This window comes from Diabrotica undecimpunctata, chromosome 10 (genome assembly GCF_040954645.1).
Source record: "Diabrotica undecimpunctata isolate CICGRU chromosome 10, icDiaUnde3, whole genome shotgun sequence".
Classification (NCBI taxonomy): Eukaryota; Metazoa; Arthropoda; class Insecta; order Coleoptera; family Chrysomelidae; genus Diabrotica; species Diabrotica undecimpunctata.
In genome coordinates, this window is record NC_092812.1 from 38,849,364 (window position 1) to 38,863,548 (window position 14,185).

At 30.2% G+C, this 14,185-nt stretch overlaps 1 protein-coding gene across 1 annotated transcript in view; it reads right to left on the bottom strand.

The window, feature by feature from the left end:
* Positions 1 to 14,185, bottom strand: part of LOC140451934 (uncharacterized) — a 92,851-nt gene that overhangs the window by 56,336 nt on the left and 22,330 nt on the right. Inside the window, exons 3-4 of the mRNA XM_072545908.1 lie at positions 13,319 to 13,487; positions 7,430 to 7,748 (exon numbers count right to left, since the gene is read on the bottom strand). Of these exons, the coding sequence (XP_072402009.1) occupies positions 7,430 to 7,748; positions 13,319 to 13,487 (488 nt within the window). The remainder of the gene's footprint in view (positions 1 to 7,429; positions 7,749 to 13,318; positions 13,488 to 14,185) is intronic.

Here is a 14,185-nt window from a genome sequence, read left to right on the forward strand (position 1 = left end):
GCCAAAAATGTAATTTTTATTACAATTAGTTGGATGGTGTTACACAAAAAGGAGTTAAACCATAAAACAATAAAAATTGAGTTATCCTAACCAGTGATTTAAGTCACATCAGCATTTAAAAAGTGATCAAGTGAAATTTTAACCCACAATCTGTGAATATTCAACATGCACTTACGCAAAAAATTTAACCATCAATTTAAGCTAACACCGCACAGTCAGTTATTTTACGTTTATTTTGCAATAAACACTAAAACCCTGTATCAACCCAACTTGGAGTTCATAACAGCTAAACAACAGACTGTAGAATCGTCATTATCTTTTATTATTTTAAGAGACTTACGAGGTCAAAAAGTCAGAGATTGAAGAAGGAGAACTAAAAACCACTCAAAGCACAGTTAGCTATTTCAAGTTTATTTTGCAATAAATATTTACATCATGTTTGAACCCACATTGGTGTTTAAAACAGCTAAACAGAAGATTGTAGAATCGTCGTTATTTTCTACTATTGAAACCATGAAAACCATATATCTTCTACCATGAAAAAGTGTGGGGTAAATAAACTTTCCGACGAAAGAATAGCGAAAGTCATCCATCGTATCTAGATTTCCTAGGAATATGTCGCATTACTGTAGGCTTGATACAGAATCTCATTATCTTAACGCTAATCGGAAGTTACACAAAATGTACAATTTGTATGATAACAATATAAAAGACGATGATGATTTAGTTTAGCTTTTCATTTACAAAAAATGTTTTTATTCTAAATTTAATCTGCGTTTCCAGAAACCTAAAAAGAACACCTGTATGAAGTGCGACACATTCCAATCACAAAAAATTAAGGCCTGATAGGTGAAGCGGCAGTATAATCTAAATACAATTATTAGTATTTAGATATTTTAATTTTGGGCCCTCTTTACATCAGCAAGTTTTAAAAAAAGCCTAAAAAATGCACTCAATTTGTCAAAATCTGTAGGACCATCATGTTTCACGTTTCTCGTAATTCTAATTATTTAAAAATTCTTATCAGTGCAATCTGTAATATAATGAATGATTTCATTGGAGAAAATACGTTTTCAACAATCCAATACTGTTTTGGCTTCCTTGGCAACACCTTTTCTACCTGGCAATTGTGTAACAAAATTTTGAGGTATGGTTTTTCCAATTTTTGTTTCGATTTTTGTGCACCATTTATCTTTACTTCTTTCAGATCTTCTTAAATTTTGAATAATATTTCCCACATTTGGTTGTATGGAGGCACGGCCTTGTACATTCTGTTCTTCTACTTCGTCAGCTGAAGCGGCTTCTGTAAATTCTATGTCCAAGTCCGAAGGATCGATTTCATCTTGTTGCAGGCCATCTTCTACACTCTCTCAAAGGTCTAGTAAACGTTGCTGTTCCCTCTCATACGCCATTACAAACAACAACAAAGTCTTAATTTAGTCTAGTTCACAAACAGTATTTTTAATAGAATACACTATTTGTAACTCTAATTTCACTATTTGGGAGAGTGAGTCATCGTTTGAAGGCGTAGAAGTGGGGAAAGACGTATGAAAATCCAGTGGCGTACACTCACTTTTATTTCAACGTTAATTATATTATATTGTTTAAATATTATTGTTCAAAATAGGCCACAATATATTTATCTGCAGGTTTTTACTGAAGTTTCCATCTCTATATCCAAAGACCGTTTTCAAAGATATAAATTATAGTTATATTTATTTTATTTGTTTATTATTATATATTTATATATTCTTATATTATTTTCTTTTTTTTTTCTTAACTTTAAAAACGGTCTCTGTACTAGAGATCGAAACGTCAGTAAAATAAACATGTAAATAGATGTATTGTGGCTTATTTCCAACATTCTCCCTAAAAATACGGAATGCCACAAGCAAAAAGCCACAGAAAAATAAATATTGCTATCATTTGTATATTTGAAAACGATCTCTTTATATAGACATCGAAACGTCAGTAAATTAAACATTTCAATTAAATATATTGTTACTTATTCCCACCATTATTTCTAAATATACAGAACGGCAAGCAAAAAGCCATAGAAAAATAAATATTACTATCACTTGTATATTTGAAAACGATCTCTTTATATAGAGATCGAAAAATCAGTAAATTAAACCTATAAATAAATATTATGTGGCTTATTCCATACAGTCTCCTAAAAGTACAGAATGACACAAACAAAAAGCTATAAAAAACAAGTAATTTTGCAGAAAGCTTACTGATGCCACCAGGCTGTCGCGGAAGTTACGCTAAAATGTCTTTTGACGTGACCCGCCCTTAAAGAGTTACACAATGAATTTTTTTTAAAACAAATTTTAAGACAGTTTCCCCACCACCCGAGAGGTATGTCTTGTGGCGCGTCACTTTTTAAATGGGTGTTCGCCAAGAGCCATACTGTCCCATTAAATAAAATAAACAAAACACTTAAACAGTATAAAACAAAACAAAATAAAATCCTATAAAATAAAATAAAATTCTATAAAAACAAAATAAAAATAATTTTGGATGTAACAAAACATTGTACTATTCTATTTAAACACAAACACTATACACACTTACTATGTTCTTCTCGTTTTTTTTTTTGTTTTTGGTTTTTTTATGCTGATGCTTACTAAACTATTAGAAAATATTATTCGCTGTCTAAATCTGAAGATGCAGTGCTGCTATCGCTGTCATTATCTTCACCTGGTGTAATTATAATTGGCTCTAGTAAAACTTTGACATGAGTGTCAAGTTCCCACATACGATATTCTTCTTTAATTATGTGGCCTATACATTTAGGCCATTTCTCTGGAGACGGATACTTTTGTTAAACTGCTACAAATGTCGATCGCTTGGCTAACATTTAATTCCATTTTTCTGCCGACAATTCCTTCATAAACGTTTCGTATCATTACCTTCCCTCGGACGTTAACATTTTCCGTCTCTTTTGCGGCTTTTCATTTTTGGAATCAACATCAGAATTTTGCTGTCTTCTCTTGGAACAACTCGGTTTTTCGTCCATTGTATTTCAATAATCTGTGTATATACTATATATATACAATAATTTCAACAATTCTGTATAAGAATATAACTAAAAATTTACTATAAAACGACAAAATATAACACTCTTATTATCAATAACACGTTTTATCAATACTACAATACATCATTGTTAAAACAGTATTGACAACAATAAGTTTACCAACTTATCACATAAAATATACTCACAAAATACATTATCCATAGAAACGCCCATGTAAAAGAACCATTCCTCCGGCGAAAAAATAATAAAAACTAGTTTTTATGGCATGTCTGCGTCCGAATTGTAAACAGAATTTCCTCGCTAATTCCAACATTGCCAAACGATTGAAAAATAATGTTTTAAAATATCGATTTTTATTTTATAAATTTAAATATGTAACGAAACGGAACATATAAATAAAATTTATTTCATTACAATTTTGTGCTTAATTTTTACTATTGAAAAAATCATGTTTTTTTGTATTTTTATGACGGTAATAATCGCTGCGTGGAAGAATACAGGTTTTGTATGACCATAATTAGTACTTGTGAACAAGATTTGGCTACACTGTACGACAACTCCTGGTCAGTTTTTCTATAGAGAAGCACAAATAAATATACTACTTTATATATTCTGTAATTTCTTATGAGGAAACGCAAATTGCAATCGAGAAAACAGGCAGTTTTCGAGGGCCGCTGTGTACATTTAAATTTGAGGATATTCCGCGTTTAAACTATGATATCACTCTTCTGAATTGAGGGTTTCTACGTGATCTGAACCTTCGTTGATTTTTTCGATTTTTTACTAACATCTAGTTCGTTAACTGAAGACGTACTTATGATAAGATTTTAAGTCTGAAGCTTTTAATAATGTGGGTTTAGAAAGACAATTTTAAAAGTAAAAAATAAATTTAAAGAATAGAATGAAAGATTTGACGATGTTTGTCCATTTTTGGCTATAAAAAATTCTTAGATAAGTCTTGTTTGTATATAAAAATTTTAGGTAATAAATTGACTTTTTTAACTATTAGGTTGATGACTTTGTAATTTTTTAAATGATAGTACAACTGAGTTGAACAAGAGCTTAGTGAAGTTGAACAAGAGCTTAGTTTAAAGTTTTAAGAAAAAAGATTTAGGGCACAAGTTAAACACTGTGAAAGGAAGGTAACTATGAATAAATTAAACAATACAATATGTTTACATTAGAAACATTATTTTGATTAGTCGATACAAAATTTTTATGTTAGAATGTAAGGGATAGCAACGCTAATGGAAGTTAATTTAAATCTGAATATATTGTTATTGTATTTAGCAATATTAATTAATTATATCAATATCGATATCAATATTTGATATCGCACCTTGAAAACCATATGGCAATATCTTCTGCAATTTTTTCGTAAAATGACCTTTTAATGCAGTCTAATAGAAAAAAAATCTATTTTTTAATGCTATTTAGCAGCATCTGCAACGAATTTTAAATTCGGCACCAGAAAGATACGTCCTTATGGCTTTTGTAAAAAATCTATTCATCTTTTTATACCATCAGGCATTATCTGCAGTTGTTGCTCTATGGTTCTAAAATAGGATTCAAAAACTCAGATCTATCTGGTCATATCAGCAGTTAATGCCAAATGGTTTTTCAAGCCTGGCAAAAATGTAACATTGCCTGTAACTACTTTTATCTGTTGTGTTGTGAGTTGATTTCCATTGATCTTCCTATAAAATTCCACAAAACAGTGGAAATTTATAGAAAGATCAATGGAAAAAACTAATGTGAAATATAAAAGAGTGAATCCAGACAGTAATCGTGGAGCAAACTATGTCTATTTCTTCGAAGTGGAAGACAAGAAATATAGAGTGTGTAAGCACAATTTTATTGCAACACTGGAAATAAGCGACAAGACTATAACAAATATACAACGTCGTACTGTAGATGGGTTTATCCCAAAAGACAAGCGAGGAACTCACAAGAATGGAAAAAAAATCGACGAAGTCGTGAAACAAAACATAATGAGTTACATCGAATCCATTCCTAGAGTGGAATCCCACTACTTAAGAAAACAAACTACCAGAAAATTCGTCAGTGGTGACAAAACTCTGGTTTAGGAAATTACGCTACGTTTAGGACTATATTTAACACGGAATTTAATATAAGTTTCTTTAAGCCCAAAAAAGACCTCTGCTCGCTATGTGAAAGTTACAAAAATTCATTAGATAAATCTACATTAGAAGTAGCCTCACCGCCGGTGCGTCAATACTCACCGTCAAGAAGTGGAACTTAGTAGAAAAGAAAAAGAAAATGACTCAAAATCTGCAAAATCTAATACTTGCATTACTGCTTGTTTTGACTTACAAGCCGTATTACCGACACCTTCAGGCGATGTCTCCTTATTTTATTACAAAAGGAGATTATCAACATTTAATTTCACAATTTTTGACCTGACCACAAATGCAGGACACTGCTACCTTTGGTTCGACGGAATTGCCAATCCTGGTCCAAACGAAATAGCCTCATGCCTGTTACAATTTCTGAGGAACCATGCCAGAGAACAGGAAATAATGTTATATTCAGATAACTGTAGTGGGCAAAATAAGAATAAGTATATTGTCTGTCTTTATCTCTATGCAGTACAGAAATTGAACATACCTAAAATTACTCACAAATTTTTGATAACAGGTCACTCCCAAAATGAGGGAGATAACATGCATTCTTTGATTGAGAAACAAAAAAAAGGGCATTAAAAGGAGAACCAATTTATGTGCCTGCGCAATGGGTCACAGTAGTTCAAACAGCGAAAAAAACAGGTGAACCTTACAAAATTAATGAAATGTCAATATCGGATATATTGGACTTTAAAAAATTATGTAAGGAAATGGGGAACAATTATAATATTAACGAAGAAGGAAATCGGGTCGTCTGGAATGAGATTAAGATTATCAAGGTGGAGAAGACACTTGAAAATAAGTTTCAGGTTAAGACAAGCTACAATGATACAGAGTTCGGAACCATGAATATAAGGCGAAGACAACGAGGGTTGGTGACTAATATGGAACTAATATCTAATCTAAAAAAAACAAGATCTCGTCTCACTATGTAAGGCTAATGTTATTCAAGAGCACTACCATAGGCTTTATGAAGATTTACATGTGAACAATGGAACAGTAGAAACCGAACAAACAGAATACAATATGCATGATTTTTATTAAGTGTTAAAACCAAAAAATTGTAATAAATAAGTACAATCTTTTATTTGATATGAATTTTTACAGCATCATTTTCCAAAATTGATATATATTTTAAAACCATATGGCAGTATGTGCTAAAATACCTATTTCCTGAAATAAATTTCACATACTCCTTACTGCATATAAAAATATGCAAAATTAAAGACAATTATGCTAAATACCAGGTTTGTAGCTTAATTTTTGGAATAACAGTAAATAATATTAACTTAAAAAAAAAAATTGAAACGCTCATAACTCAACATTATGATTTTTGCAGTTACTGTCCTATGGCTTTCAAGGTGCGATATTGATTTTCAAGTAAGCTACTTAAGTCAATTCAATATTTATTTAAGCAAATCCAGTCCACTGGAATTGCTTGAAGAGATTACTTTGATATCTAAAACTAACTCAGAATTATGGATTGATCTTTTTTAAAGGAAATGAAGTATTAGAATGTTTTATTAATGCTGATTGGGGCAATAATGGTGTAAATCAAAAATATTATTCAGGATATTGTTTTGAATTAACTAAGACTGTAGTTTCTTAGAAAAGTAGGAAGTAAAATACTCTTGCGTTAAGCAGTACATAGATAGAGTGCACTGCATTTGCGGTATAATGACAGCCAAATTGCCTAAAAACTTGCTTTAAACTGCATTATGCGAAAAAAATAACATAATATATTGATATGTGATACCATTTTATAATACACGCTAGTCAAAATAAATTGGTAGAAATAAAATATGTAGGTGAAATTTACTATTTTTGTTGGGATAAGCCATAATTTAACTATAAAATAACTTTATTTTTGACGTTTCGATTTCCACCTCTGAATTCGTTCTCAAAATACGTATTTCGTAATCTGAGTAGTGCCTGGAGGCTCAGAAGATTGAGACCCCGAAAGCCCTGAAAAAGACGTCAAAGAGGATATCGAAAAGGTCGGCGCTTGATTATCGATGCAGTTCAACCCGAAAGCCTGGTAAGTTTGATATTATTTTTTATAATAATATTAATCTTAGTTTTAGGTTTAATATATATATATATATATATATATATATATTATATATTTACATATATATATATATATATATATATATATATATATATATATATATATATATAAAGAAGAAGTTTTATAGGAGGAAGTGGAAGTTGTTATCAAAATAACTATTTAAAGTCTCACCTGCTAACGTAGCTGCATATCTATTGTCCACGTTGTTAAGACTTTCTTGGTTCAATCCAGCAGCCAATCCCTGAATCACTTGTCCAGCCTTAAATGATCCATACTGGCTGTAGACTACACCTTTTTCAATTGGGCATTGACTGGGTTCTCCAGTAGGACCAAACGCTTGGCGGGATTGCTTCTCAATTGTCTCTATATCTTTTCTACGAGTCGCTCTGGCTATTCTCATTTGATACCGAGCAGATCTAAGACAAGTCTGGTTTTCATCACCTCTAATTGTTCTATTAACTGAATTTGAGATCATGTAGTGAAATGCGCACTAAAAAAAGATAGTTATTATATTAAAAAAATAAATGTAACAATGTTATTAGTAGTGCTTCGTTACCGTATTATAAGTTGAAATTGGTAACGAGAGTAATATTGGCGGATAATTTTAAACTAAAGTAAAATGAAATATTTACTATTTCTGCTCTGCAGTTATACCTTCTGTACTGTTTATAACTTCTATTCCGAAGAATGCGTTTATTTTATTGCTTTTTTTCTATTTCCAAGAGGTAAGTTATTTATATTCTCAGTATTATACCAATATCTGCCATTATTTAAACTGTGTTTAACGTAAGACAAATTGCGTTAATCTCTTCATTTTAATCTTTTTTATTTATTAGAACTACCGTCTATTTTTTTTTGTAACATTGGTTTGATTTTTTCTGCTCCTGTTTTAAACTACTGCTCCTGCTACCTTTAAAAAGTACTGGTATCAATATATTTCGCGATATAGTACGCGATTATATCCTCAATATAACTAGTTGTCTACTACGCGTATATTTTTCAGTTCTTCGTCCAAAGAACCTAGTAACATTCTGAAATAACAATTTGAAAATCTTTAGTTCATCAACTTTGCTATCGTTACCTTAGATAAGTACAGGTCTTGAATATATGTTGTATATTCAGTTGGTATAAACTTGATCACAAATTACGAATAATTGCAGATTTATTTACCACATTTTATTCTGCTTATTGGATGATAGTTGCTAGAAGTGTACACTATAGATATTTAAGTTAAATTCCTTTTTCAAAGATTTTATCATGATATTAATTTTTAATCGAATAGAATATAACAACTAGGTAAAGTTTGTTTAGCAGTAAATGATTTACTTCAATCAGTATCGACTATAAACATCCTGGGTTAACCGAAAATAATATAAAGGGCCCGGTTTCAGGTAAAATTTAAATATGTTTCCTGGTAAAATTTGTCAATCTTCATTTCTTAATGTTGATTTAATTTCGTACAATCCAAACCTATTATAATTTCATACATACAGATAAGTAAGGCTTATATTGACAAAACTGTACTGATAAGAGTGTTTTTCGAATTCGATGGTAGTGCGCGACGGGTTTGCTAATCACCTTTTAAGTCACCTTTCCAGCTATTTATATAAGTTTATGGAGCTAAACAGCAACCAGTATTTAAATACGAGTTCTTGATAAAATTTGTTTGTCTTTATGTATCACGGAAAGTTTTAAGTAGTATTACTCATTTTATTCATTACGTTTTCTATCATTATGTGGCATCAAAGGATAATAATAATGGCGCTTCTTCTAGTGTTCCGGTAAAGAAGAAACATTTATCTGTAGATCATTGACACCCAACCTGTGGGGCGCGGTATTATTAATGGGGGGGGGGCGTGACCCTATTCGAAAAAAACATCAACAACATTGACTAATTTACTAAAATCAAAGCAAAACAAAATTCTTACAAAATTAAAAATAAAATAGAAGTGCGAAAAGATACCAACAAAAATTGCCGAAATGAAAATCCTAAGAACAATAGTGGACAAAACAAGAAGAGACAGGGTGAGAAATACAAACGTCAGAGAGCAGTGCAAAATTCAAGATATTGTAAGATGGGGAAGGCAGCGTAAGAGGATGTGGTACAATCACGTAGGACGAATGGATGAGAATAGACTCCCAAAAATTGTCCTAGAAAACAACCCGCCCCGTTCAAGACCTCCCGGAAGACCACCTGAAAGATTAAAGGATAGTTGGCAATCTACCTCCCAGGAAATTAACCAGAGGCAGCTTCAGAATTAAACAGATCATAAAGATCTCCAAGAAGTAGAAGTAGTAGAAGAAGAAAGGAACTACAACGTTAAAGAAGTTTTATTATTTCATATGGTCAATGGACCCTCAGATATGAAAAAAGCGCGAAGTGCTACCATTTAAAGGTGTTCGTTTTTGAGAAAGGGATGAATTTATCCGTATGCAATAGAGTGTATTTGGGTGAATTCTATGTAGTTTTCGTATATATTCATCTACAGAAAAGTTGTTTTGTAAAATTAAATTTCCTATCGACATTTAATTTTATTATTAAAGTCAACAATATTTTTTTTGACAAAAATATATTTAAAAAAGGCAGCAAAAAAAAACAGGAATACACGCGATTTTTCTTTTTTGTCCTGAACTTTTTTATAGGTATAGATATTGCTGTATAGAAAATAAAATTTTATTTTTTTGTCTTAGTTTCTAGTTTTAGTCTTCTTACAAGTCTCTCTGATGACGGGTAGACCCAGAAACACGTGTAAGAGAATGGATAGAGACTCAAATTAAATATAAACGCAACCGTCTACATATATTTATATTGTTTTCGTTCTTACTCGACGAAACGAGTAAAAAAAGATGGTGATTTATATGGGTAAATTGTAGATGCATAGTGGAATATAAATATTCCCACCGTCGCTCTGAATGGCTTGTCTAAGCTTGGGTATACAGTTTACTTATCGCTATCGACATTCACTTCATATATATATATATATATATATATATATATATATATATATATATATATATATATATATAGTAAACTCTATAAATTTCTTTTCTCTCTCTCTCTCTCTCTCTTTATATATATATATATATATATATATATATATATATATATATATATAATATATATATAACTGTTTTGGATGGGTTGGAGTCAATAATAGGGCTATTGGTTAACTATTTTTTTATTCTCGAGCTTTCAATTGTGTTTACAATTATTATCAAGAGCTAAAAAAGACAAAATACTTACAAGGTTGAACTAAAAAGAAAAAACAATTTTTGTTAACTTACCAAATAAAAATTAGTTTGGTAAGTAAAAATCACTGCTTACATGTTCAAAATATTTAATACAAAAATGTTTTTATCTAATAAATGTTTCTCTGAAAAATTTTTTATAATTTTGAAAACATTTTTTTTTTTAATATAAGAATAATTGAATTTATAAATAAGTTCAAATAGCAACCAATTACAAATAGCCTCAATGTCATAAATGCCAACATAAAATTTTTATTTTTGACAATTATATTGCCAAAAGTAAAACTTCGTTTAAACATTCTTTCTTTGTTTAGTAACAAAAAGAAGAAGATTTATTCACCCTTGACAGATGTATAAAAAGGGTGAATAAATCTTCTTCTTTTTGTTACTAAACAAAAAAAGAATGTTTAAACGAAGTTTTACTTTTGGCAATATAATTGTCAAAAATAAAAATTTTATGTTGGCATTTATGACATTGAGGCTATTTGTAATTGGTTGCTATTTGAACTTATTTATAAATTCAATTATTCTTATATTAAAAAAAAATGTTTTCAAAATTATAAAAAATTTTTCAGAGAAACATTTATTAGATAAAAACATTTTTGTATTAAATATTTTGAACATGTGAGCAGTGATTTTTACTTACCAAACTAATTTTTATTTGGTAAGTTAACAAAAATTGTTTTTTCTTTTTAGTTCAACCTTGTAAGTATTTTGTCTTTTTTAGCTCTTGATAATAATTGTAAACACAATTGAAAGCTCGAGAATAAAAAAATAGTTAACCAATAGCCCTATTATTGACTCCAACCCATCCAAAACAGTTATATATTTGTTCCAAACGAGTCACAAGTACTTCTTTTTTCTTATTCTTATATATATATATATATATATATATATATATATATATATATATATATATATATATATATATATATATATATATATATATATATATGTAAAAGATGAAATCTTTTAGCGAAAGCCGCTATCGCTTTATTAAATTTAATGGCCAAATATATGGCCTAGGAGGACAAATTCGTTAAACTTCCCGTGCTCGTCGGTATCAATAAAGTGTTATGATCATTTCGGCCTATCCCAGCCTCATCAGACACTTGGGCTGATACAAATTCAAACTCGGAAAGTCCAACGAATGTCTCCCAAAACTTCACTATAACAGTAGTTAGCTTACAAAGGCGCTACCTGCTTTGGCGGCCGTGAACGAAAACGATATGATAATATCGTTTTCTGTATCCTTTGCGCTATGCGAAATGTGTAAAAGATAAAATCTTTTAGCAAAAGCCGCTATCGCTTTATTAAATTAAATGGCCAAATATATGGCCTAGGAGGACAAATTCGTTAAACTTCCCGTGCTCGAATCGGTATCAATAAAGTGTTATGATCATTTCGGCCTATCCCAGCCTCATCAGACACTTGGGCTGATACAAATTCAAACTCGGAAAGTCCAACGAATGTCTCCCAAAACTTCACTATAACAGTAGTTAGCTTACAAAGGCGCCACCTGCTTTGGCGGCCGTGAACGATTCGAGCACGGGAAGTTTAACGAATTTGTCCTCCTAGGCCATATATTTGGCCATTTAATGTATATATATATATATATATATATATATATATATATATATATTTTATATATATATATATATATATATATATACATATATATACATATATATATATATATATATATATATATATATATATATATATATTATATATATATATATATATATATATATATATATATATATATATATATATAAGGTAACTCCGGGGCAAGTGGAAATGTGGGGTAAGTGGAAACCACTTGATTAAAAAATTCATAATTCAGTCCTGTGGATGCTATCTCCCCAAAAACGATCCACACCAGGTTAACGTTACTGCTGACTCTGAGGAACAGTCATAGTTCCTTTGTTAAGCGAAATGATTTAAGAGTTTATCTACTACGCTATATCGTTTTAATCATCGAATTGTAATTATTATTTGATTCCTAGTGTTGTTATTAGATGGGGTTTTAACGTCTATAAATAATTATTTTTATAATTATTGTCCTATGACGGGAGAGATTTGGTTTCGATTCAGAGCAACTGCATATGTTGCTCTGACGAGACCAAATGAGGTACGTATAAGCGGCTAGCGGATGCCCTGCATCGACATTAAATCTAATGCCGTCTTCCCATTTTTATTATCTTTAAAGAACACTCAGATCATACAGAAAAACTCATGGAAGCAATTCTAAAAGAGTTATTTAGACTAAAACTTCTAAAATGTAATTTTGCGAGAGAAGAGGTAAAATATTTGGCACATGGGAACCAATTCAGTTCGTCCACTTCATGACAATTTAATATCAATTAGAGATTTTCCAGCACCAGACACGAGAAAAAAATATGAGTTTTTCAAAAAATAAATTTCTACCAAAAATACATAAAAGAGTCAGTTAGATTATTAGAGCTATTACATAATTTACTTACAAAAGATATTAAATTTCACTGGTCTTTAAGCTACCAAACAGTTGCCAAACCACTTTTAGTATGTTTTATAATATTACTGTGTATTTTTTATTTATTTTAGTATCTACATAACCCTCAATTTTTGCCATGACAATGGCATTATTTTTAAAAAATGTGGAAAATCCTTCTAATATTTTTAAAAACATGTGTCTGTTAGAAGAACCGATATATCTGCTATCTCTATTATTTATTATATATTATATTTATTTTGTTGGCAAAATGTAATATTGGTATGTGTTTCCGTAGATTATATTAAAATAATAAGTTAATCTATTATACAACTTACCACATCAGCCATAGAAAGATCTCCATAAGATAATCTAAGTTCTGAAGTTGGTATAAATTCTTCAGCAATGATTGTTCCTTTAAGAGCGTCTTGTCCAGTAGGTGCGTAGGGTAAAGCGATATTTAGGCTAACTGCTTTCTGCGTTTCTTCAATCCCATTATGTCGAAGCCTGTCAAAATATTAATAGATAAATATTAGATTAATATTATTAAGTAATATATTTTTGGGAATAAATCACAATCACAACTAAAAATATTTTTTACTTGAATTTTCGAGGTCAAACTGTAAAATGCTTCATTTTTAATTAATTTTGAAATTAATCATTATTTTGAAAACTATTTCCACTAAAAAAATCAAAAAGCTAAATATAAAATATTTTTCGTAGTTTAACTGATACCATCAAAGAATAAGCATTGTGACGTTCATTGCACTTAATCAAGCAGCACAGAATAATATTTATTTATAAAACAGGTTTGTGTTTTTCCACTGAAAAATCTCGTTTTATCGTGTTTTCTAAGAAAAATGTCACAAACACCCCCAGCCTAAGACTATGTGATGATAACCTAAAACGTGTAACGTCAATAAAGTTCTTGGGCATGACATTCGAAGAAACTCTGATCTGGAATAACTTAATGGTATAGAACATTACTTTCATCAAACAAACAATTACATTACACCTATCTCTACTTCATTGGATAAAATCTGTCTCCTCAAGAACTTCCCCGTTTACTGCCAAACAATTACAATAGCAGACTTGAGTTCTCCAATCAACAATACAAGATAGTTTGAACCATGTTCTTTCAAGCATCAATTAATAGAGTACCGGCATGTAAGTAATGTTTTATTTATTTGTTCATTTATTAATGC